Here is a 26,279-nt window from a genome sequence, read left to right on the forward strand (position 1 = left end):
CCCAAAGTGCTGGGATTAGAGACATGAGCCACCATGCCCAGTCATTTTTAAACTTTATTTGTTTTTTGGTTTTTTTTGAGACAGTTTCAATCTCATTGCCCACATTGGAGTACAGTGGTGCCATCTCAGCTCACTACAACCTCTGCCTCCTGGATTCAAGTGATTCTTCTGCCTCAGCCTCCTGCGTAGCAGGGATTGCAGGCATGTGCCACCACACCCAGCAAATTTTGTATTTTTAGTAGAGATAAGGTTTCTCCATGTTGGCCAAACTGATCTTGAACTCCTGACCTCAGGTGATCCGTCCACCTCGGCCACCCAAATTGCTGGGATTACAGGCGTGAGCCAACGTGCCTGGCCATGTTTAAACTTCTTAGAAGTACAGATTATACAATATACCTATTATACAGAAGTCAGATTTTTAGGACAGGGAGTCTGATTTCTGAGAAAACTTTAATAGAAGCCAAAATAGCAAATAATGCTTCTGACCAAAGTATCGTCTCTCAAAAAGTATGTTTCTTCACAAATGTTGAAACTTCATTTTTGTTCTTTATTAGAAACAAAAATATGATCTTACACAGTAAGCTTTACAAAATCGAACAAAAACGTGGATATATGTGCTTTTTCCTGGGGCAGCATGAGATTCTTTATATAACATATCAGACACCCCACACCATAGCCTACCAGCAAACAGTGGGATTTCAGAAAACAGTACGTTAAAGTACTCAAGACATTGCACTCTTTGTTAGAAGAGAAACTTTCTCAATTGTGTTTCGCGGCCCAGGAGCCTGTATTCTCAAGATTTGGAAAAGAAGCTGACCCAGGGTTTCATTGTTTTGGGGCAGCATGGATCTGATTAAAAAGCCCTGCTGTTGACCTTCAGCCAGGCTGCCCTTTACCTCAGTCGACTCATCTGAAAAATAAAGACTTGGAATTATATGCCTGTATTTCTGAGGCCTCTTTCCAGCTGCAAGTTCTCTTAATCTCCTATACAGGTTGAGTATCTTTTATCCAAAATGCTTGAGACCAGAAATATTTTGGATTTTTGATTTTTTCAGAATATGGAATATATATATGTACTACCTAATGAGATATCTTGGGGGTGGGACCTAAGTCAAAATACAAAATTTGCTTGTTTTATATAGACCTTATACACATAGCCTGAAGTTAATTTTTTTTTTTTTTTTTTTTTTTTTTTTTTTTTTTTTTTTTTTTTTTTTTTTGAGACGGAGTCTCACTCTGTCGCCCGGGCTGGAGTGCAGTGGCCGGATCTCAGCTCACTGCAAGCTCCGCCTTCCGGGTTCACGCCATTCTCCTGCCTCAGCCTCCCGAGTAGCTGGGACTACAGGCACCCGCCACCTCGCCCGGCTAGTTTTTTGTATTTTTTAGTAGAGACGGGGTTTCACAGTGTTAGCCAGGATGGTCTCGATCTCCTGACCTCGTGATCCGCCCGTCTCAGCCTCCCAAAGTGCTGGGATTACAGGCTTGAGCCACCGCGCCCGGCCCTGAAGTTAATTTAATACAATACTTTTCGTAATGTTGTGCATGAAACAAAGTTTGTGTACATTAAACCATCAGAAAGCAAAGGAGTCACTGTGACCGCCCGCTGGGTTCATCTTGCCCGCTGCCGAGGTGGAGCTGACTTACCAAGATGGGAATTGCAATAGAGAAAGAGTTTAATTCACACAGAGCTGGCTAAGTGGGAGACTGGAGTTTTATTACTTAAGTCAATCTCCCCCAAAATTCAGAGGCTAGGGTTTTTCAAGGATAATCTGGAGGGAGGTGGGGACTAGGGAGTGGGTGCTGCTGAATGGATGGGGTGCAATCATAGGGGTGTGGAAAATGGTCCTTGCGCTCGCCGAGTCTGCTTCTGGATGGATGGGTCCACAGGACCAGCTGGAGATCTGGATGGAGTCATCAGAAGTGCAGAAGCCTGAAAAGACATCACAAAAGGCCAATCTTAGGTTCTGCAATGGTGATGTTATCTGCAGGAGTAATTGGGGAAGTTGCAAATCTGTGGCTGATTTGTTAGTCCAACAGAGGCAGTCTGGTACCCAGACAAAAAGAGGGTTTGTTTGGGGAAAGAACTGTTACCATCTTTGTTTTAAAGTTAAACTATAAACTAAGTTTCCCCCAAAGTTAGTTCTGCCTGTGCCCAGGAATGAACAAGGGCCGTTTAGGCGTTAGAAGTTAGATGGAGTCAGTCAAGTCAGATCCCTTAAACTGTCAATTTTGTCATTGTTACATTTTTTGCAAAGGCAGTTTCGTCACTATCTCATGTTGGTGCTCAAAAAGTTTTGGATGTTAGGGCGTTTTGGATTAGGGATGCCCGCCTTGTAATATATGACGTTTAATGTATAATATTTTGCTACCTAAATACTTGTAAATACCTGCAATAACAAGGAGGGCCTGGATAAAAGTGAGTCTCCCTAGGTGTCCCTGTATCTGCAGCACTGAGACTGTTTGGTGTAGATACCAAATAAATACCCGAGTGAACCAATAAATACATGAATAAAAGGAGCTAGCACTGAGTAGCACATGGAGGTCATTCTTTGAGGATAACTATCCTTTTCTATTATGAAGGCAGAAAAGAATTGCTTTGCATTTAGGAATTTTTAAGTGACTTAATCACTTCAGAACTTGAGTGATTTGAAAACAGTGTGACTAGAGTTCATAAAACCTTTAAACCATTAAGGCTGAAAGGAACCTAGGACATTCTGGAATCAAATCCTTTCATTTCCCTGTTGGGGAAATCCAGGTGCCAGATGTTACAAGTATTTAAGTTAATAACTGGTTAAAAACTGACTAGGCATAGGTTAAGGCTGAGGTCACTTAGCAACACCCCAAAACCTCACTAACAATATTTCTTAGAACTGGTATATATGATCCAGCATCCCCCAGCACTTGAAGTGCTCATTGCTATATCTGTATATTTTTTAACAGGGAGAAAGTAAAAATTCATCAGTCTCATTGCCAAACCAGTTGTGCCATAACGCTCTCGTAATTTGATGAATTCGTCTGTCAGTATCTATTTCTCTTGTTTGCGCACTGGCTCTCCTGCCTCTACACACATATCCACTATGTGCAATTCTGCAAACTATTTTATTTTCCCACAAATCCACAACATCATTTATGTCAACATGTAAGATGCACACTCGTGTTTTTAGTGGTCACAGAGTATTTCATTTGATTCCTTCCTCATATTTAGTCATACAGTTTCTCTCTCTTTTTTTTTTTTTTTTTTTGCTATTATAAACAAAGCGGAAGTGAGCATATTTTCATATGTATATTTCATTCCTAATTGATTGTTTCCTTGAGAGAAATTTCTAGAAGTAGAGCTGCTGGGTCAGAGAATAGGTGCATTCATATTTTCTTATCTGTGTTGAAAGGCATTAGAGGTAATAGTCCATATTCCACTTCCTAAAATGAAAAAGTATATATATCACCTTAGATATAGGCCCCGTACAGAAATTATTTTATTAATGGTATCTCAGATCAGTTGAAAGGTTCGCCATTTTAAGGAATTATTTTAAAAGGCTCGCATTGCCTCCTTACTGTATTTATTTTGGAAGAACATGGTGCCTTCTCTATGGGGTTCTTAAGGAGGGCTGGCTGTAGCCTGAAGTGGGAGCCTACCTTGTAGCTGAGACCAGAATATGGAAGCAAAGAGGTTTGCTGTGTGCTTGCTACTTCATGGAAGCTTTAAGATAATTCTTCGCAGGATACGCTGCTGATACCTATGCAGATGATAGCCTTTAATGCACGTCAGACACTCAAGAGTAGCTTGTCCCAGGGGCTTTATTTATGGCAAATCACGGTTCTCTCCATGAGATTTAAGTACATGGTTTTCTTCCCTTCTAGAAAAGCCGGCTGGGCGTGGTGGCTCACACCTGTAATCCCAGGACTTTGGGGAGCTGAGGCAGGTGGATCATGAGGTCAATATATTGAGACCATCCTGGCCAATATGGTGAAACCCAGTCTCTTCTAAAAAATACAAAATTTAGCTGGGTTTGGTGGCAAGTGCCTATAGTCGCAGCTACTCAGGAAGCTGAGGCAGGAGAATTGCTTGAACCCGGGAGGCAGAGGTTTCAGTGAGCGGAGATCATGCCATTGCACTGCAGCCTGGCAGCAAGAGTGAGACTCCATCTCAAAAAAAAAAAAAAAAAAAAAACAGCCCACTGCACACAGACACGGGGCATGGAACTACCGCCCCTTCCTATCACTATTTCTAGTGCAAACATGGCAGTCTTTCCACTCAGCCCTGCAGAAAAGAAAGTGATTTACCCAGGAACTCTTACCTTATGTAGTCTGAACTTTTCCACAGAGCTGTCTGGTAATGTCATAGCCATGATGGAGAAGGCCGTGGGGCCTGGAATCTCCTTGCTGTGCTCTGCGGCCCCAGCCCTCTGCGGACACGTGATGGGAGTTTTTAAAGAGTGACTTTCTTTTGTCCTTCATGATACAGCCCCCAGTCCCTCCTTTAAAATACCAGCTTGTGCTGTAATTTCAACTTTGCCTTTTGCCCTTTGACCATCTGTGTGACAAGAAAGCCATTCCAATGGTTCAGTAAGCACCCGCTGAGGCTGGCTCCCCACAGATCCAGCTCGAGGTGCTGGTGGAGACAGCCCGCCCTCTGCTGTGTGCCATGATCCCAGCTGGAGCTGCTGCACATCCAGAGGGAGCCGCCTCAGTCACACTCCAGCAGACAGGTGCAAATGGAGTGATGCAGACAGAAAGAAAGCAAATCACACCTCAAGATTTATTTTCTTTCTAGAAACACCCGCCGGGCAGCAGAGGTCTGGATGGATGAATACAAAAATTTCTATTATGCAGCAGTGCCTTCCGCTAGAAACGTTCCTTATGGAAAGTAAGTGGCAGTTCTGCATTCTCCCAATTACTGGGGATTCTTGGGGTGCGGGGGTGGGAGGTAAGGGACTGCCACCAGGGTTGAGGACAGCTACCCAGGTGCCAAGGCAGGAAGGGGTTGTGGGCACGGGAGCATGGGCAATCCACACCACACCACCTGCCCCAACCCTGATCTCAGCAGATTTTCAAGTTTGATGTAGAAAGCCCATCTATTCTTAAAATTTATAAAGGAATCTTATTTCCCTCTTCTCCAGTATTCAGAGCAGATTGGAGCTTAGGAAGAAACTTAGCTGCAAGCCTTTCAAATGGTACCTTGAAAATGTCTATCCAGAGTTAAGGTAAGTCCCCAGGGATCTGGAGTTTCACTTTGTAAGGGCTTAGAAGCCAGTAAGGCCAGAGAAGCAGCAGAGGGGAAATGGAGGTGGTGCTGCAGGCATGAGACTGGGCACCTGGGCCCCAGTGAGAGTCTGTGGTCTCACCCCGTGGCGTGGACCTGAGAATCTGTTCCCAAGTTGACCTGCTGCTCTCTCTGTCCTGCAGAGCTGCCCTCCCATGCTTCAGAGTCCCAGAGGCAGTCCCTGGGCCTCAGCTTGTTTTTGGCTTGTTCTCCATTGGCAAGGTGATGGGCTGGGTGACCCGGAGGACTGGTGTCTGACAGGCTTTTTGAGTGTCTGGGAGCAGTCTCCAGCCTCCGCAAGCGTGCGCTGTCTGCGGCCAGCCCTCGATCCCCCCCGCCGGGCACCTTTGCCCGCCTCTGATCTGCTGCGCTCACCCTTGCTGCTCCTGTGGGCCAGCAGGTAATGGCCCCAGCAAGGCTCCGAGCATGGGGACCTGACCACGTGCCTCCCTCCTCCCAGCTGGCTTAATCACATGTGAGACAGGAGTAATAATGCCGCTGCCCTGCTTCCCTCCGGAGGATTCATGGCAGAAACACCTTTCCGAGCATTATTTCCACACCCGGCCTCTTGTTTTAAGCGAATACGAGCTCCCATCCGGAGGGACCCGCTGATAACCTTGTGAGAAGACCTGTGGATCCGCTGGGGTTGGAGGAGCCACCTGCACTTCGTCGTCTTAAAGGACTGTCAGGCAGGTCGTGCCTTAATGCGGCGCATTCCTTATTCTAAATATTCCCAGAGCATTTTACAGCGGCTCACGTATCTCCAGCACAGTGCCTGAACGCACGACTTGCCACCATTATCTTTCCGCTAACGGCCCCTTCAGTGCCCTTGTCATGGAGATTTGTTGGACAGTTAGGTAATGCGGCCTCTCTGTGTTGCTCCTGTTCGCTCACTTGGCTTTTTGGAACCGTTTACTCTGCTTTTCAAGTAACATGTCAGGTGCCAGGTGGCCCATCCCCGCTAGGAGGAGAACAGGAGAGAACACAGCGTCCTTCTCCCTCGGATCCCTGCCGTGCAGGACGGCTTTTGCTGGGGATTAAGAGCAGCAATGGTCACCAGTGGGAAACCGCTATCATCAACTCTCCGTCAGCCGAAGCGGGGCTTCTCTTCAGTGGATTTTGACACAACCATGCTACTCACTTTGCTTTTTCAGTCACAGTGGACTGCAGTTTCTCACAGAGGTCACCCGTGGTTTGTAGTGACACTGGGCCCTGCACCCACTGAAGACCACATCTGAGCACCATCCCAGCTGGCAAATCTGCTTCCCCTACCTGTGGGGGGTGAGGGAGACACCAGCCTCATGTTTTGTGTCTGTAATATCACTGCCATTTACTGAGTGCTTCCTACAAGCCAGGCACCGGGCCACGTGCTTTACACAAGATGTTTTATGTAACGCTTGCAGCAGATCTGGGTAGCCCGTAGCCTACGAAAGGGCAAATCGAGCTTCAGAGAAAGGGAGTCTTGCCTGAAAGCCAGCACCTGGCAGAGGTGGGCTGAGGTTCCGATCTGGTTCTGAAGCATGTTGTTCTTCCTCGTGGCTGTGGCTTTGTTCGCATCAGGCCACCTGACAAGTCTACTCACCTTTCCTGTCTTGACTGGATAAAGGTCAGATCCTAAGTGTATTGGAAAGTCAAGGCAACAGGATCTGGCCACATTGATTTTCTAAATGACCTCCAATAAGACTAACATTGAAGAGTATCAGGAGTTTTTCCTTCCTTTCCAAAAAGAAAAAAAAAAGACCTGATACAGAATATAAAGAATACTTCTCCAACATACAGTCTTAAAGTGTTGGAAGTCCAGAGCCGGGGAGAAATGCCGTGTCCCTGACACACACTACCTGTGGTAGGAAGGGGCACGATGCCTGGTCACTGGGTCTTTCTCTTGTTCCTGTCACCTGTCATGAAACCACTGAGCAAAGGGGCTGGTGGACGGGAGCTAGTGGTCATGTGCAATTAAGCAGGTGATTCTCACCTTGTTTTTCAGGGTTCCAGACCATCAGGATATAGCTTTTGGGGCCTTGCAGCAGGGAACTAACTGCCTCGATACTCTGGGACACTTTGCTGATGGTGTGGTTGGAGTTTATGAATGTCACAATGCTGGGGGAAACCAGGTATGTGCCTGGGGAAGCCAGGTCACCTGCAGGCCCAGAAAGAGCAGGAGTCGGGGGTCCTGAGGTTAGAAGTCCTGGCTACCACCTTTCTCCTGGGATGAGTGATGTCTTTGAGGAAGCGCCTGGCTCCTGCTGGCCACAGCCTCTTTGACAGCCAGCCCCAGGGCCAGATAGGATGTCACACACTTTGGTGCATCAGCTCTGTCATCAGCTTCGGACCAGGCTCTGCTGCAGTGGCAAGGGTGCACTGGTCACAGTTGCTGGTTGCAGGGCCTTGGTCTTCTTCCTGCCAGCTCTGTCCTCTCGGCCATGTGCACTCAACACCAAAGCACCCATTCTGCCTCTGCGTCTGGCCCCAGAATATGATGTCTACACCTGCCTGGTACCCCTATATAACAGATTCTTAACTGTGGGCACTAAGGCAGCTGCTAGTTACAGCCCCTGCCTGTTAGATAATGATAGCTTAAGATAGAAGATATTCAGTATTAATTGCTTCAGTTGCACACATACACACCTTTTCCTAGAGGCATAAAATCTCACAACTGCCAGGCATGGTGGCTCACGCCTGTAATCCCAACACTTTGGGAGGCTGAGGTGGTTGGATCACCTGAGGTCAGGAGTTCAAGACCAGCCTGGCCAACATGGTGAAACCCATCTCACTAAAAATACAAAAAATTAGCCAGGCGTGGTGGTGGGCATCTGTAATTCCAGCTACTCAAGAGGCTGAGACAGGAGAATTGCTTGAACCCGGGAGGCGGAGGTTGCTATGAGCCAAGATCGTACCATTGCATTCCAGCCCGGGCTATAAGAGCAAAACTCTGTCTCAAAAAAAACCAAAAAACAAAACACTACCTTCTCTTCTCCCGTCATCGCAAAGGAGAGACAAAATGAAGGCTTGATGGGTCCAGCTGAGACTTTGGATTCTAAAAACAGTTTTCCCATGAGATAATAATAGGGATTGGGTGAAAATCCTGTGTCCTCTAACCCCCTTCCTGAAAACTTGCCTGGCACTGGGAGAGCCTGCAGTTTTTAAAAAGGCGGGTTAACTCCGTGTGTGTATCCTAAATGTATTGATTTCTTAACTTTCTTTAACTGGAAGTATTTTTGAAAGGGGGCATGTGCTTTTGTGTAAAGCTGGGTGCGCCTCCCAAGTGAGTGTCCAGGCAGACCGCAATCCACAAATACCTTGACTCCTTTCTTCACTTGGTGATGTGGTTTTAGCAGTTACTTGCAATGGCCTGGACATCCTAAATTAGAAGAGAGAGAGGAACCTGCCTGCCTGGGGCTTGACTGGGCCAGTCCCCATCCAGCATGGGCATAGGGCAGGTAGCCAGGGCCTGGCCCAGGTTCCCCTAAATCCCCAGCCCTTAAATAGAAGATACTTGGCTTTGATGAGTCAGAAAATAAGAGAGAGCCTCATTTTCTCATGTGATTTTGGTAGAGTTGATCCTGGATTCTCCGTATCAGCGTCAGCAGTCTCGATGGTTTGGAATAGCTAAATGTGATGCTGTGTTTGGGTAAGAGCCAATGGGTCAGGTTTGCTGACAGGTATGAGTGTGCTTCCAGTGCCTGTGCACGTGTGTGACACACACACACAATAGCACATATGCTCATCACATTCTCACACAACAGCTCTCTTCTCATGATTCCTGGGCTCAGTCTCCCTCTCTTCGTTATGCACATGCACCTAGACTCATGTCCTGCTTCTTTCTTCTTTTTCTCTATTACTCAGATGCAGAGCTTGTTTTGCTGTCTGTTTCTTATACATGACTTCATATCATTGATCTCTGTCCTTTTGAGAAATATTGTTGGAGGATTTTCTACTTGGCGGTACTATTTTGTTAGAGAAAGGGATTAGAAGGCAAACAAAGCAATCCCTCGCCTTCAAGAACTCACAGTGGAGTTCTTGAAGTGGAGGAGCCACTGTGGGTTATGAAACAGAGGAGGCACCTGCTCACCTCTGTGCTGTCCGGGTGGCTGCACCTCCTGTTATTCCTGTTGCCCTCACCTCCATGTTTAATCACTGGGCTTCCCTCTGCCACGTGGCAGGACTGCATGCCATTCCCAGGCTCCCAGGCCCTGGCATCTGTGTGTAGTCTCTGGGCTGTGAGGACACTCCTGGGGAGCAGGGTTCAGGTGTGGGTGCACACACAAGCCAGCCTTTGGCTGTAGCCTGATGGACCAGTTTTAGGTATTTCACACTGTAGCAGGTGAGTCCCCCTGGGTACTCATCACAGGCCTCACCAATGTCAGGAGTCACCTGGAGGGAGGAACCCATACAGAGGCAGGGAAGGACAAAGAGAGTGGAAGATGAAGCGGGTAAAAGGAGGAGGAGCCAGCTGGTATTGGCGGGTTGGGCAGAGGCAGAGGGGAAGGTGCCGTCCCCACTGTGACCGTGCTTCTGTGTCTTTGTAACCCCTCCTTCCAAGACCCTGCCGTTAACTGTGTTCTCAGTCACTGCTGGGAAGTGGGGGCCCAAGGGACTCACTCAGAGGTGATGGAGGGTGCTGTGCGGTGCTGCTGTGGCTCCTGTTGTGGTCCAGGTGTGATGGGAGGAGGCGTCTCGCAGGCTGTGTTCCTTCTACACTGATCACAGCGTGTTTCCACGGTTTGGGCTTCATTCTTGAGATCTGGAAAGCAGTGAGCTTGGGGAGAGATGTTTTATGTGTTTCCATCTAGAACTTAGTGAAAATGCACCAAAATGCCCTCAGAAAAGCAGAGCTCCGTGAGGAAGGGGGAAGTGCTGGTTCTCATTCTCAGCAAGCTAGGTTTCATCTAAACTGGACAGACAGTGCTGCAGGGCTTGGTCGGTCACACAGCATTAATGCAGATTTCACCAAACACAGACATGTGGATAATTCATGTGGGGCTGGGTGAAGCTTACCTCTGGTCTGTGGATGACAAAACGGACGACGTGCCCACCCAGGTTCCATACTGTCTGGGTGTTGGGCCTCTTGTGATCCCTGGCCAGCCTCACTTCGTGTTTAATCACTGGAGTTCCCGCTGTCACTCTGCACTGTTCCAATGATTCACGGAAGGTTGGAGAGGTCACTCCTTTCTGAGTCAGCGCCTCTGCTGGAAAGCGACACACCTTACGCTACAGCACATTAAACCGAAGCGTGTGTCCAGGCCCCAGCCAAGAGAGTTGGTCATCAGAGTCTCTGGCTGCAGCTTCATCCCCTGTGCGTCAGGCTCTGTGACTGGCTCGCCCCACCGCCAGCATTGCTCCTTAATTACTGCACAGCTGGTAACACGAGACAGAGTCCGGGCCCTGTGGAGGCGGCAGGTCTACGGGAACCAAAGACTTGTGTAGCTGCTGCCTGTGACCCTTCTCACCTGCCCTCAGGAGGACAGCCTGTGTCCCGCCTTCAGGGCTGTGGCCCTCGCCCCACCCCGTCCTGCCCAGTAGAGGGTCTTCAGGATTCCTCTCTGCACGGTGGGGGCACTGAGCAGAGGGCACAGTGCTGAGGGCAGCCATGGCACAGACCTTTGACACAGAGCACCCGTTCCTCGCCTCTGCACGAACTTCAGGGGTCAGCGAAGGGCTCTGCCAAGGAATCAACAAGATTGGATCTGCAGGGCGCTTCTCCCGCTCTGCTTTTGCTTTTCCTTTTCCTTTTTGCTAACGGTGCAGCCATTACTGTTCTCACACGCGGGCTTTCCCTTCGTTTCCAGCAGTAAGTGGTGACTCGCTGCCCGCTCTTAGTCCCCCTCCAATGGTCACATCCTGGAATTGCTCAGATAACTTTTTTTTTTTTTTTTTTTGAGATGGAGTTTGACTGTGTTGCCCAGGCTGGAGTGCAGTGGTGCAATCTCGGCTAACTGCCACCTCTGCCTCCCAGGTTCAAGCCATTCTCCTGCCTCAGCCTCTCAAGTAGCAGCGATTACAGGCACGTGCCACCACACCTGGCTAATTTTTGTATGTTTAGTAGAGACAAGATTCCACTATGTTGGCCAGGCTGGTCTCGAACTCTTGACCTCAGGTGATCCACATGCCTCGACCTCCCAGAGTGCTGGGGTTACAGGCGTGAGCCACCATACCCAGCCTGCCCAGAGAACTTTTACTAAATGCTGATGCCTGAGAGCCTGATCTGATTTGTCTAGGATCAGAGGGCACCACCAGATCTTTAAGAGCTACCAAGTGATTCTAAATGAGGATTTGGCCTGGTGCAGTGGCACACACCTGTAATTTCAGTACTTTAAGAGGCCAAGGCAGGAACATTGCTTGAGGCCAGGAGTTCAAGACCAGGCTGGACAACATAGGGAAGCTCCGTCTTTACCAAAAAAAAAAAATTAGCCAGGTGTGATGGCCTGTACCTGTAGTCCAAGCTACTCAGGATGCTGAGACAGGAGGATTGCTAAAGCCCCGGAGGTCGAGGCTGTAGTGAGCTGTGATTGCACCACTGCACTCCAGCCTGAACAGCAGAGTGAGACCGTGTTTCTAAAATAATATAAATTAGGGCCAGGCACGGTGGCTCATGCCTGTAATCCCAGCACTTTGGGAGGCCGAGATGGGCAAATCATGAGGTCTGGAGTTCGAGACCAGCCTAGTCAACATGGTGAAACTCTGTCTGTACTAAAAATACAACAGATTAGCTGGGCGTGGTGGTGGGCACCTGTAATCCCGGCTACTTAGGAAGCTGAGGCAGGAGAATCGCTTGAACCAGGGAGGTGGAGGTTGCAGTGAGCCGAGATCACACCACTACACTCCAGCCTGGGCGACAGTGTGAGATTCTGTCTCAAAAAAATAAATAAATAAACATTTTAAAAAATGGGAGTTGAGGAGCAAGGGTTTTCTAGTGGAAAGATGAACACATCAGCGATACAATGTGACGTGAGACGGCAGGATGATTGATGCATGTTGATGCATGTTATAGCCTCAGCTTGGGAGCACCTTACTCCCTGGGCTACTGTCTAATCAGTTCTTTCCAGTAGAACCATGTGCTATAAGGGGAATGCTCCAGATCTGCCATTCAGTATATCAGCCACATTGTGGCAACTGGGCACTTGAAATATGACTAGTGTGAATTACAAGTTTAATTTCATTTCATTCTGGTGAATTTAAATGTAAATGGCCCCGTGTGCCCTGTAGCTAGCACATTAGACAGTGCGGCTCAGATGTTCCAGCTCACAAACCCACTGTGCGTGAGTCCTCTCTGAACCGACAGAAAGGGTTGCTTTTTTGCATAGCATGTGACACGGATGAGAAACGAGAGGGTAAGTAATATCTCCCAACTGAAAATAGGTCCTGGTGCTTTGGAAGAGTGAGGTTTATTATCTGGTTTCCGGCTGAACCTTGGCAGACACACAGGAAATGAGAAAATGAATGGCCATGCCTTTTAAGAGTGGCAGCTCAAAAAAGCATTTCTTAAATATTGATGAACTTTATTTTACAAATTCAGATCATTGAAATGCAACGGAAGGACAAAACGGCACCTAGCTGTGTTGTTTGCCAGTGGAATGAGTTTTTCTGGAATCCTGTGTAAAGTATGCTTTACAGTAATGAAGCACACAATAGCAAGGAGGTTATAGAAACATTCAGACATCATCTTTAACTGGGTGTCAGCAGACCATCCAGCATCTGCCAACACCTGCTGCCAAGGACAGTCTGGAACCCTTCTCCATACCAGCGTTGTCCCCCTTACTCAGGACTCTCCTCTTCATCGTGAGTGGGCGTCTCTATGTGCCACAGTTTCACATGTCCGGGTGGTGTCCCTGGCACCTGTGAGTGCAGGGACAGAACAATGGGCTTCTTTCTGGCCCTCTCCATCCTGAGCGCCATCTGCATATGGGAAATACACACGACTTCCTCTGTACACTCCACACCTTCCGTACTCTGTGACCCAGTGAATAGGAAAAAAGCTGCTTTTCTTGCTTTATACTCTCACCAAACTTCTCACCTCTGACACCAGCCATGTGGGCTTTTCCCCCTACACCAAGCAATTCTCCAGTTATCTGCAGGCACTGAGTGTCCTACCTGTCAATTCAGTTCTGACACTGCTTACCCAGAGTTAGCACAGACCCCGTGGGTTAAAGGCTTCCTCCCACAAGATGCTCCTACTTCAGATGCCAGTCACAAGTCCAAGTTGTCACCTGCTGTCTGACTCTAACTCAAGGCTCCCACAACCTCACCTTGAATTCATTCATTTGCAAGAACAGTTCATAGAACTCAGGGAAACGGTTTACTTCCTGGTTTACCTGTTTATTAGGAAAGACTGAAACCCAGGAGCAGCTGGATGGGAGAGATGCATAGTGCACGGTGTGGAGCTGGGGTGTCGGAGCTTCCATGCCCTCTCCAGGTGTGCCCTCTCCAGGTGTGCCCTCTCCAGGTGTGCTGCTCTCCCAGCGCCTCCGCGTGTCCGGCAGCCACATCCCGGAGTGCAGGGACTTTGACGGAGGCCTCATCACATGGGCATGACCTCCAGCTCCTCTCCCCTTCCCAGAGGATGGGGTGGTGGGGGACTGACAGTTTCAAGCTTCTCGGCATAACCTGGTCTTTCTGGTGACCAGCCCCATCCAGGAGCCCATTAGAGTTGCTTCATTAGAACAAAAGACACTCCCATCACCCAAGAAATTCCAAGGGATTAAGAGCTGTCTGTCAGGAACCGGAGTCAAAGACAAAACACTAGAATGAAAGACAGTGTTAAAACCCCTGTAGCTCAGGAAATGGCAAGAGTTTTAGGAGCCTTGTGATTGTGCCAGAAACCAGGGGCAGAGACCAAATGATTATGTTTATGATGTCATACTGTCCTAGAGTATTGGTGATGTGGAGTGCCTGTGGGTGCTTAGAAGAGCTGGCTGGAACTCACCCATGTTGAATGACAACATCATAGAATGTTGGGATTCGACTCAAAGTCAGGTGGCCTTCCCCAAAGAATGTGGCCGGCAGGAGTGGGTGGGTCAGGGCTCCCTCCATGCCGTGTTTGGGAGGCCGCAGTGCACAGGCCAAGCAGGTGCTTCCACTCTAGGACTCTTCAGAGCCTTTAATAGACTGAATTTCCAAGAGATGAGCGCAGCACAACATCTGTTTCCCAAATTCATTTGACCTAGAATCCATTTCTCCTAGAATTCCTCACGGAGTAGAATGTGAGGAACACAAATTAGAAGGTGAGAAAATGGAAGACCCGGGAAGTGAGCAGGCTTGCCCAAGCCTCCCTCCCTGTTAGGGGAGAAGGAAGTCTTCAGACAGGTGAAAGTCTCTTCACTGATTCCTAGACGGGCATCCGTGCCTCTGCATCCCCTCTGCTGATGCTGAGGGCTGGAGATGGCGCACCCCGCCCGTGGTTATGTAAGGTCTGAATGCTGGAATCTTTAGGGTTTTGTTACGTTTTGTGACAGGGTCTCGGTCTGTCACCCAGGCTAGAATGCAGTGGCACAATCACGGCTCACTACAGCCTCAGCCTCCCAGGTTCAAGCGATCCTTCCACCTCAGCCTCCCAAGTAGCTGGGACCACAGATATGCACTACCACACCCGGTCAACTTATTTTTTATTTTTAGTACAAACAAGGTCTCGCCATGTTGCCTAGGCTGATCTCAAACTCCTGGCCTCAAGCAGTTCTCCCGCCTTGGCTCCCAAAGTGCTGGGATTATAGGCCTCAGCCACCTCACCCAGCTGTATCGTCAGCTTTTAATGTTTTTCTAATGACGGACTATTTGTTCCAACATGATGTAGGTACTAGGCAGTGAGGCTTCTTTAAACACTATTTGTTCCTTTCCTTACCTCTGTTTCCAAGAACCAAGAAAAAAGAAAAACAGTGCCTTCATAGCACATAATAGTTACAGAATACATTTATTTGTGTGTCTTTCATTTTCAGAATACACATAATAGCCTGTAGTTACAGAATACATTTATTTGTGTGTCTTTCATTTTCCCCACTAGAAAGTGAGCCTGGCTGTGTGACAGTGCCTGTGTCATGCAGGTGTGCAGCAGGTGGTCATGGGACAGACCGATGGAAAGACAAACAGATGAAGGGAGGGGAGGGCCACCGCAGCGTGCCGGGGCTTAGAGTGGAAGGGGATGGAAGTGGATAGTGAGTCCCTGTGGGGTTTTAAGCTGGAAAGGGCCTTGCTGCCTCTGGATATTAAGGGGTGTTCATCCCTTTGGGTGGGACAAGTGGAGAGTGATGGTCAGAAGCCCAGTCCCTGCTGTGGCCCTGCCTGGAACAGGTTCTGGCCTCCTCTGCCGCCTGGGACCATGTCTTGTTTAGTATCCAAAATGGTTGTCCTCTCACCCTGTCACAGCCTATAACTTGTGTGTGTTTATACGTATATATGTGTTTCTGTTTGTTAACATCATGGGCTTGTGATTTAAACACTCTGTAGCTCAGTTTTCTCATCTATAAAATGAGAATAATAGTAGCCCTCATGGAGCTGTTGTATAAAGGGCTTAAAATAATGCCTGGCACATAGCACCTAATTAAATTTAGCTGTAATGTGTGTGGAGAAATGCATAGATCTATTCCTCCAGTTTTCAGAGGGCTTCATGAGCATCCATAGATCAATTAGCATTCACTCAGGAGGCTATACATGATATATTTTGCTTCAGTATGCAATGTGTTATTTACTGCAGTCCACATTCTCATCAGTGCTGTTTGCAGGCCATACCTGCATGAGGGCAGAGTAATCTCAAAACAGCATGGGTGGACCAGTTGCCGACTGTCTACCTGGTGTATAACCAAGCTTGTGCCACAGTTTTTACAATTCGCATTGAATTATCGAAAAATGAACAAGGCAGTCTAACTTGTATTTGGGGCTAAAATAGTTAATAGTTTTGTTTTAGTTACTGAGATCCTCAGAGCACTTCTGCACATCACTCAGCCAACTGACTGCTCAATTGTGAGGTTCTCCCACATCTCTGGTGTTATAAATTTGCCCTTAGGCAAAAAGTAATTCTTTCGTTCTCAGGTGGCTCAGGGGTTCTGAATCTAAGCTCCGCACCCTGACCCTTTTCCTTTTGGAGCCCTCATTGGTGCCCCTTCTTTCCTTTCACAGCCCTGTGCATAGCACGCCTCTGACTTCTGGTTTTGTGTTCCAGGAATGGGCCCTGACGAAGGAGAAGTCGGTGAAGCACATGGATTTGTGCCTTACTGTGGTGGACCGGGCACCGGGCTCTCTGATAAAGCTGCAGGGCTGCCGAGAAAATGACAGCAGACAGGTACGGCTTGCAGGCACCCGTGGGTGCCCATGATTAACCCAGACCAGGGCAGCCACAGCCTCATGAAGCATCCGGCTCGGCGTGTACTTAGGTGTTCTTTTGCATCACTATGAATAATGTCTAGCTGCCCTATTGGACTTAAGCCACAAGCCTGCTGTTGCTTATTTCTGATTATATTCTCATTCTCTTCCCTATGCCACTGAAAAATTTAAAGAGAAATTAGCTATTTTTGTTTAATCATCAAATACTTTTTTCTATTTAAATTTATAGAAATTCTAAATGATTAATGTTCAAGTGGATGGTACTCGATACATAATGCAAGTATGTGTGTGTCTGTATATGTGTGTGCATATATATACATATATATACCACATATATACACATATATACACACCACATATATACATATATAGATACCATATATACACACCACATATATACATATATACACACATACACATATATATACACCACATATATATACGAACCACATATACACGCCACATATGTATGCATATGTGCACACCATATATACATATATACGCCACATATATACATATATATGCCACATATATACATATATACATGCCACATATATACACATTAAACACACATATGTATACATGCCACATATACATATATACATGCCACATACATACATATACATGCCACACATATACATATATACAAACACCACATATACATATATACCCACACCACATATATATACATGCCACATATATACATATATGTATGCTGTATATGTACATATATACACACCACATATACATACATGCCACATATATACATATATACATGCCACATATACATGGCACATATATGTACATAACACCACCGATAAGCATATATACATACCACATATATACATATACATAGCACCACCGATATATACACGTCACATATACATATATACACGCCACATGTGTACACATATATATACATACACACACACATATAAACACAGTTTCTTTAAACATTTCAGAATAGACTTTACCTGCCTTGTAAGCTGGTTTTCTCTGACATATTCCCTTGTGGCAGTTTGTCGGCACACCCTTTCTCAAGACATGGGGTAACTGTTAATAGGAATGCAAGCACAAAAGGTCGTCCTAGCATGCCCATACTTGGAATGCCTGCCCCTGTTCTTACAGTTGGTCCTTAGAGATAGATGAGATGTAGGGAAAGTGAGGCATGGAGCCTACTGGAGCCAAGAGCCTAAGCCAGCTTCTAGTCCAACCTTAATTTCACAGCACAGAAAGCTGAGGCTCAGAAAGTCATTGCCTCCAACCTAGAGTCATCTGGGAAGACCAGGCCAGGACCGAGTCCCCTGTTCAGACCCCAGTTGTCAGACAGGTGCTTACAGAGGGCCCTGTTTCACCTGTCTGTCTTTAAACCCCTGTGCCAGCTCTGGGTGCTCCTCCTTCCCTGCTCTGCAGAGTCCCAGATTCCTGGTAGCGGGAGCCCTTCTGTAGGGTTCTGGTCATAATCCACATCTCTAAATGTCCATCTGTGTTGATGACTTGATACCAAAATGTGTAAGGGAGTGCCTGTTAAACAAGAGAAAGCTACCATTGCTTGTACCCAAACCACCTAGAAACTGCCTCACTCACTGGCCCCTCAAGAGGAAGCTCCTCAAGGGCAAGGCTGGCATCTGCTAAGCCAAGTACCAGGTGAGTCTCAAACACATTCCCTGGGATGTAATGGAGCAGAGCTGTCTGGATGTAATGGATTGATAAAGTGATGACTTGATGACACTTTTTTAAAAAACAAATGGTTACTTCAATATTGCTTAATTTCAAGAACTGACAGGTGTTTCTGCTTCAGTCCCAGTTTTGGGGAACCATAACTGACATGCCTTAGGACCTTCGTGAAGCATGAGAAGACCTATCAAGAATAAGTTTTTCTGGATGTATGGCGTGTCTAAATGGGGATCTGTTAGGTTTTCAACCCCAAGACTCAGGCTATTATAGAGGATGTGGGGGCCATTTCAGTAGGGTCTGGCTGCCTTGAAAATCTGTGCTGCACCCCCGCCACCACAATCCCATCAGACAGACATCAGAGCCGACAAGGCCACCTGTGCGAGACGGAGCTGGGGTTTGGTTATTGTTTTTCTACGGTTCTTCATTTAGCTGATGCTTTGACACATGACAGGCAGTCCTTCCAGTGGCCAGAATCAGATTCCGTTCATTCCGAATTCTTTTTTTTTTTTTTTTTTTTTTTTTTTTGATTTGTATTTCCCTTTTATTGCATAAATTACCAACAAAATCCTGACCTGGGAATCAAAAATTTAATATAACCTCAGTTTAACACTATTAAATAAGCTAAATCACAGAGTAATACTGGAATGTTACCCAAATTAATAAAGTAGGCAAATGGCCAAGTATTACATTCCCTATTTCAAAAACGAGGCATTAAGCATTCATGTCATAAGTTTATTAACATATCTAGTATGCCATGAGTTAGAGTTTGATCCATTTCCAGAGGCTGTATCTCTTAAAATGCTCTTCATATCTGTTAAATGGACGAACTGAAACATCCTTATGATTTAAGCAGTTGGTGTCTTACTATAAGGAAGGGTGCAGCAAATGCAGATCCAAAGTACAAACACATCTTAACTAGTAACGCCCACTTGTTTTCCACTGAAAATGGCAAATTCTTCCCAGGGCCCTCCTCATAGTGGCTCCTACGGACCACAGAGGTTGTGAACCTCCGGATGCTGTGGCCCAACATAGCGCTGCTGGAAGCTCCGCACCGAGTACTGGATGAAATGGCGGCACCTCCCATTCCGAATTCTTTGTTGAGAAGATTCTGGCCGCTCAGAGTGACAGGGCAGCCTCAATACACACTTTACATGATAATGGGGAAAAACAGCATGAGGGGTGATTGACAGAAACGAGGGAGCCGGAAATGAAAGACGAAATGATGGGCACTTAGCAAAAGCCTCCCCTGGCTCCTCTGATTGCACTGTCTTTCCCTATTGGCAAGAACTCCAGGTGAGCAGGTGGATGGAAATAAGGAAGGCAGGGTCCAGGTGACAACATCCTTGTGGTGGTTCACGCAGGTCGGGTCCCCAGCACTGGGCTCCTCTGCTTGCACCGGCTCTTCCCTGCCTCACTCACTGGCCCCTCAAGAGGAAGCTCCTTACAGATTTTATCTTGGAGCTGAACTGGCTTTGCCAGTTGGAATATTTGGTTTCCAGGCACGTCCATGTTTTCGTATTATGTGCATATTTGCAGAGTCAAAGAGGAAAGGGTGGCAAGAGTGAGAAAATTTAATTCTGCAATGTCAAAAGGATTTGCAAAAAATACTTAGGTAAAGGAGCTTTAGTGCACACAGTATAAAAAATGAATTAGAACCACAGACTTCATTATTTGAAACGAGCTTTGGGGAGGAAAAAAATCGTTACTTTTTGTTTTTTAAGAACAAACATTAGAGATTTTTAAATGGGGATTTTTCTTTTCTTTTCTGAGATAGGATCTCGCTCTGTTGCTTAAGACTAGAGTGCAGGGGTGGGTATGACCATAGCTCACTGCAGCCTCAAACTCCTGTGCTCAAGCAATCCTCCCACCTCAGCCTGCAAGGAGCTAGGACAACAGGCATGCACCACCATGCCCTGCTAATTTTTTTAAAAAATGTTTGTAGAGATGAATTCTTGCCATGTTGCCCAGGCTGGTCTTGAACTCCTGACCTCAAGCTATCTTCCTGCCTCAGCCTCCCTCCCAAAGTGCTGGGATTACTGGAGTGAGCTGCCCGAACTCAGGCTGAAAGTATTTATGTTACTTGCTATAGACAGGGCTCCTCAGATTTCCTTCAGGCTGGGTTGTGTGCTTTGATTTCTGGCTTGGTTGGTGGGTAACGGGTGCGTGGGTTGAGTTTGGTTGTTTGCTTGATTTGAGTGTTAGTAAAGAGGCATCGTACCCTATACTTTACAAGTGGCATGTTCAGAACTCAGCAAACATTGGTCCCCGCCATACAGAGCACCATGGGCCTCAAGGGTAGCAGAGACAAGTTTCTCATATCCACCAAGGAGCTTGCACACCAGTAGAGAACAGACCGCATAGAAATAGGCTTCTCAGCCCTATGTTCTGTTCACACAAGCATCTCTCTTCCTGACATTTGGCCTGACATGGTTCCTCTGGCTCCCCGGAGCAGAAAGCCCTAAGTGGGAGCATGGAGGTGCCGAGACTAAGGCCTCCAGACAGGGCTGCTTTCCAGCAGCCAGGGGAGGAGCTGGCTCTGCTTTGTGTGGATCTCATCTTGGGGTGAACCATCACTGGATCAAGCTTTCTTACGAAGGCATGCAAATTCCCCTACATCAAATCCTTGTGTTAATGACGAAGGGGTGGGTGCCCAGAGTGCTGGGGCTCAGAGGAGGCCCACAGAAAGGTTGGGGCAAGAGAGGTTCTGAGTTTTGATCCAAGGCAGAGAATACGTTTCCTTCCTGGGCCCCCAGCAGCAGCACAAGCTCCTGAATTCACACAGATCTGTTTGTACTCCTTTGCTTGGGGGCCACACTCTAAGGCATTCTCCTGTGTCTTGCAGAAATGGGAACAGATCGAGGGCAACTCCAAGCTGAGGCATGTGGGCAGCAACCTGTGCCTGGACAGTCGCACAGCCAAGAGCGGGGGCCTGAGCGTGGAGGTGTGCGGCCCAGCCCTCTCGCAGCAGTGGAAGTTCTCGCTCAACCTGCAGCAGTAGGAGGGCCCGGGAGGCCCTGCCGTCCTGTCTCCTGCACCATCGGGTGGAGTCTGGTGATCACATTATTGATTATGTTTCTTAAACTTTCCGCGAAACTAATATACCTCAGTATTCCATCATGGTCTGAAAGTCGAACTTCGGCAAGGCACGGACGACTGTGCAGACGCAACAGCGGCAAGAAGCGAGAACTGCCCTCCCCCTCCTCTCGGTGCAGCCCAGCTGGGCCCCCTTCCCCAGGCCGGAGTGCCCCTCTTCCTTCCAGCTTTCACTTCCGCTGGCTTTGCAACTGAGTGACATCCAGCAATGGCCGACCGGGGAGTGGTAGAAGAAGCAACTGAAGGAACGCATGCGAGCTGAGGGCAGGGCGGGAGGAGGGGGCACACATGCCCAGGGGAGCGAGGAGAACTCTTGAAATCTCCATTTTCGATCCCATCGAAATCACATACGGTTTCCACAAAGCCGAGTCGTGTCACGTGGCAGGTTTACGTCGATAGCCCCTCTCTCTGCTCCGTTCCCAAGTGTCTTCCTGGTCCAGACTCCCCTCCACCTGATATACTTGCTATATCTGAGGATGAAGTTGTCTAAGGTGGGACGCTAAATATAAAGCTATATAGAGAAAGAATGTACGGTCAGTTCCCTATGGTTTCTGTAGGAAGAATGTGCGGTCAGTTCCCTATGGTTTCTGTAGAAAGAATGTACGGTCAGTTCCCTATGGTTTGTGTAGGTCATCATCATCTTGTAAATTCCCCACAAAGCCGTTCGCAGCTTCCGGGAGAAGGGGCCAGAGCCCAGTGGGGCCAGGTTCTCACGGAGGGAGGAGGTGGCCTTTGTCCCCTGGAGCCCGATCAGCCAGTTGGTGCTACTGCTGTGGCCAGCTGGGGGGGCTTCCTCCAGACCACCGGCCTCAGCCCGGGCATCTGTGTTGGGCGTCAGTCAGCCTGAGAGTCACTACTGTGTGTCAGAATCCACTCTGTGTGCTATGCGTATCTGTGAACCTGGAGGGGTTACTTATTTTGACAGATATCACTTTGGGTCTTTTTACATTAAATTTCTTTTCTTTAAGGAATATAAACAACACCCCATAGCTCCCAATGTGAGCCAGCGATACCGCTGCCCCCTGGCGACAGGGCAGACCAATGATGCCAGGCAGCTGTCACACGCTAGCATTGGCCTCATTGTGATCTCAGCCCTGCATGCTGGGCCTTCAGAATTAATGGCCAGCAGTGTCAGGGATGAGCCTCTCAGCCTGGGCACAGGCCTGGCTCACAGCCCTGCACACCTGCTGGCCTGGGGATCTCCAGCCAGGCAACGAGTCCTGCCCCGCCCGCAGCCCCCTCCCACACCCCACCTGGCCAACGTGACTGCTTCAGGGGGCTTTGGGGAAAGAATTAGGAAGGGTCAGAACCAAACAATACCTGCTCATTTACACTGAGGATTCAGGACAGGAGACAAGAGCCTTGGGGTCCTGTTAAACCACAGACAGTTATGAACCAAAAGTCATAATGGGGAGAGGTGCCTGGCGTCTGCCTGGGTGCTCAGCAATGTTCCTCGTCACCCCGCCACTCTGTGGTTGGTGCCCTGCTTCCTCCTCCATTCCCAGCCGCCTTCTCCAGCACCGCACACACAGATGCTCAGTCTCAAAGAGAGGCTGGCACGGCCTGGCAGTCCGAGAAAAGCATCAGATAGGCACACCTGCAGGCCCCTCGGAGGGACAGCGGCGGCCTTGGAGTTAGGAGCCGCCCTGGGAGGTTGTGCCAGTGCCATGCTCCTCCCTGTGTCTTGTATGAAAGAGGCCACTGTGTGTCCTCCTCCCCGGCAGGAGCCCCATGGGTGTGCACTGTCGGACAGCGGCCCAAGGTGGAAGCCTGGCTGGAGGCCTGCCCTATAGGTCTTCTCTTCCCGCCTCCCCTGCCATGCAACCAGATGTGTCCTGAGTGGGCAGTGTGGCCCCACACCGGAGTAACTCCGCACGCTTCTGTCTTTCACAGTGGGCTCTTTGGGGGAGCCTGAGGAAAACCCCCTTAGGTACCCGTGCAAGGCTGTGGAATGCAGGCCAGAGCAGGGCATGCTTAGCCCCCAGCACCCAGGTTCTTTTGTCAGACCCTGTCACCCGCAAGCTACTACTGCTGTTAGGAGGGGAAAAAAATGGATGAATCTGGCTTGTTTTAAAATCAAGTTTTTTGATTAATCCCTTGCCCCCACACCTTCACCCTGCCCGCACCCCCAGGTCCTTTCAGCCTTCGTGTCATCAGATATGTCTACCCAGGCCCTTGTGCGGCCATGCCCTGGGGGCAGCGTCCTCTCCCTGAGCTGGGGGATGGCTTTGGATGGTCCGGGTGTCAAGAGCAGAGGTGGGCTGGGGAGGGGTCCTTTGCGGTGAGCTATGTTTACATGACACAGTGTGCCAAAGTGACTTACTGTGGTTGCGTTATTTTTTAGTCATCGGGACTATCCCACCCTCCAAATCCTGTTTTTAAAACTCAGAATTCTTTCCTAAGAGCCCTTCGAGCAAAGCGTGCCGAAGTGAGTTGTCTTCTCTGTGGTGGTCCTTTCTTATGTCTTCATAAAAGCTCAGATGATGGTATCTGTGAGTATGTTTTGCAAATTCAAAATATAGTTTGGTAATTTTTTTTTCCAGTTGATTTTTAAAAAGAACTGCTGTACAGAGCTTGTACTTTGTCCATTTTATAGATGGAAACCATCCTTGAAAATTGTTTAACTTAAATAAAGAGAAGATACTTTCTAGATACTGCTCTTTGCTGGCCAGAGTCTGTCCTAGTGTGTGAGGGCTGGGTGGGGTGGGTGTGGGGACTGGGATCGGGGTCAGCCTTCTGCAGTTCCTGCTCAGTGGCCGTTTCTTATCACCCTTTGCAGATGTGCTTTAATTGCTGTGCCCTTTGGTTGGTTATTCTTATTTGTAATAGTAATCATTATCATTCGTGGAGTGTTTATGACGTGCCAGGCACCCAGCCAAGCCCTTAAATACATTTGCATTTTACAGCCACAGGCGAAGCTGGTGACAGAAGTTGCTAGCCTGCTCAAGGTCATGTCCTTCCTGTGTACCTGCCTGGAGCCAGCCCTTGGCACTCGAACCCAGACCCTGTGCTTCATACCAGGGAGGCAAATATTTTTACAGTTTTTCAAGTAGTTAAGATTTATAGACTTGTTTACCAGTTACCTGGGGCTCTCCAGTTCCATCCAAGCCTCTCTGAGGTTCTTCAGATACTATTTATTTATTTATTTTTATTTTATTTATTTTTTTGAGATGGAGTCTTGCTCTGTCACCTAGGCTGGAGTGTGGTGTTGCAATCTCAGCTCACTGCAATCTCCACCTCAGTGACTCCAGCGATTCTCCTGCCTCAGCCTCCCAAGTAGCTGGGATTACAGGCACTCACCACCATGCCTGGCTAATGTTTTGAATTTTTAGTAGAGATGAGGTTTCACCATATTGGCCAGGCTGGTCCTGAACTCCTGACCTCAAATGATCTGCCAGCTTCGGCCTCCCAAAATGCTGGGATTACAGGCATGAGCCACCGCACCCAGCCTTTTGTTATCTTTTAAATTCCTACATCTGATCCAGGCCACAGTAGTGTGTGCCTGTAATCCCAACTATTCAGGAGGCTGAGGCAGGAGGATCATTTGAGCCCAGGAGTTCAAGACCAGCCTGGGCAATGAAGCAAGATTCCCATCTCAACAACAGAAACAAAAATACCTACATTTGAACAGCCCCACAAGGGTTCAAGGAAACATAACCTTGACCAATTATTTAGCAATTTTTTTTTTCAAGACAGAGTCTCACTTTGTCACCCAGGCTGGAGTGCAGTGGTGCGATCTTGACTCACTGCAACCTCTGCCTCCCAGGTTCAAGTGATTCTCCTATCTCAGCCTCCCGAGTAGCTGGGATTACAGGCCCCCACCACCACACCTGGCTACTTTTTTGTATTTTTAGTAGAGATGGGGTTTCACCATGTTGCCCAGGCTGGACTCAAACTCCTGACCTGAAATGATCCACCCACCTCGGCCTCCCAAAGTGCTGGGATTACAGTTACAGGCTTGAGCCACCGTGCCCGGCCCAATTATTTAGCAATTTTGATTGAGATTGGGGTGAGGTAGGAGGTTGGCCACTGGCAGGACTGGCCCAAATGAATGTCTGAAACCTTCTAGAGACCACATGTAATCCATTTTCTTTCCCTATTATTTGGGACACTAAAAATTTGCTGCCATTTGAGAAAACTAAAGGAACTCTCAGCATTGTTTTGTAGCACCCAGCGGAGCCCCCTAGGGATCCCGTGCGTGGTTCCTGCTCTGATAACAGGGAGAGGTTTATTTATTCCGTAACTATTTGTTGAAAAACTGTTGCACTGATAGTCCCAAAGAAGACCTAGGGTGAGGAGGAAACATGTTAAATGTTGACAAATAGGACATGCCAAATGCAGGGTCTTGGGGCGGTGGAGGCAGGGGGTGGTCCACCCTTGTTGGCGCCATGTCTCGAAGGTTCTGTGGGATTGGGACTTGGCGAGGGAGAGCGTTGCCGGCAGGGGCGCAGCGTCTGAGAGGTCCCAGCACCGGGACACAGCAGCAAGACCCTCTGATGGGCACAGCACAGGAGGAAGAAGACAGACTGGCAGGCGGGCCCCGTGCGTGAGCATTGTGACTGCTGGGGAAGGCTCTGGGGGCGGGGAATGACGGGAGTTCCTGACTGGAGCAGAAAGGGTCAGGCTTGCAATGCTTTTCAGGATGAAATACCCAGCCCAACTCAGCGATTGGATTCTGCAGCATAACTTCACATTGTCAAGAATGTTCAGCCAGAAAAATAAAATGCCTCTGACACACTCTTCTGTTCATGGACTTAACCTACAGAAGAGAAGAGAAAACTCTCTTCTCAGCAGTTCTTGCCTATTTCTCAGCAATCTCCTAATACAATGTATATATGTTTGATTTTATGCATTGTGTGTGCCTGCAAGTAACATACATCCTGTTTCCAAAAGCTACTGTCTCCCCTAGCGTTCCAAAGGGGTAAATAGGAGTGTTCGCTCA

General features: G+C 48.1%; 2 protein-coding genes across 6 annotated transcripts in view; one reads left to right on the forward strand and one right to left on the reverse strand.

Annotated features, from left to right (window-relative positions):
• Window positions 1-23,989, forward strand: part of GALNT2 (polypeptide N-acetylgalactosaminyltransferase 2) — a 218,637-nt gene extending 194,648 nt beyond the window's left edge. For all 5 annotated transcript variants that reach the window (XM_010374036.2, XM_030935466.1, XM_030935464.1 and 2 more), the window contains 5 exons: window positions 4,772-4,864; window positions 5,118-5,201; window positions 7,245-7,371; window positions 16,407-16,526; window positions 21,087-23,989. In XM_010374036.2, coding sequence (XP_010372338.1) covers window positions 4,772-4,864; window positions 5,118-5,201; window positions 7,245-7,371; window positions 16,407-16,526; window positions 21,087-21,242 — 580 coding nt within the window. In that variant the 3' untranslated portion in view covers window positions 21,243-23,989. The remainder of the gene's footprint in view (window positions 1-4,771; window positions 4,865-5,117; window positions 5,202-7,244; window positions 7,372-16,406; window positions 16,527-21,086) is intronic.
• Window positions 18,963-19,343, reverse strand: LOC115899083 (cytochrome c oxidase subunit 7C, mitochondrial-like). Its single transcript, XM_030935467.1, has one exon. It carries the CDS (start codon window positions 19,326-19,328, stop codon window positions 19,083-19,085), a length of 246 nt encoding a protein of 81 aa, XP_030791327.1. The 5' UTR covers window positions 19,329-19,343; the 3' UTR covers window positions 18,963-19,082.
• Window positions 23,990-26,279: the final 2,290 nt, after the last annotated feature.

This window comes from Rhinopithecus roxellana, chromosome 8, assembly GCF_007565055.1.
Source record: "Rhinopithecus roxellana isolate Shanxi Qingling chromosome 8, ASM756505v1, whole genome shotgun sequence".
Lineage (NCBI taxonomy): Eukaryota > Metazoa > Chordata > Mammalia > Primates > Cercopithecidae > Rhinopithecus > Rhinopithecus roxellana.

Coding starts and splice junctions, on each gene's coding strand:
- LOC115899083 (XM_030935467.1), bottom strand. CDS start 19,328: ATGGGAGGTGCCGCCATTTCATCCAGTACTCGGTGCGGAGCTTCCAGC.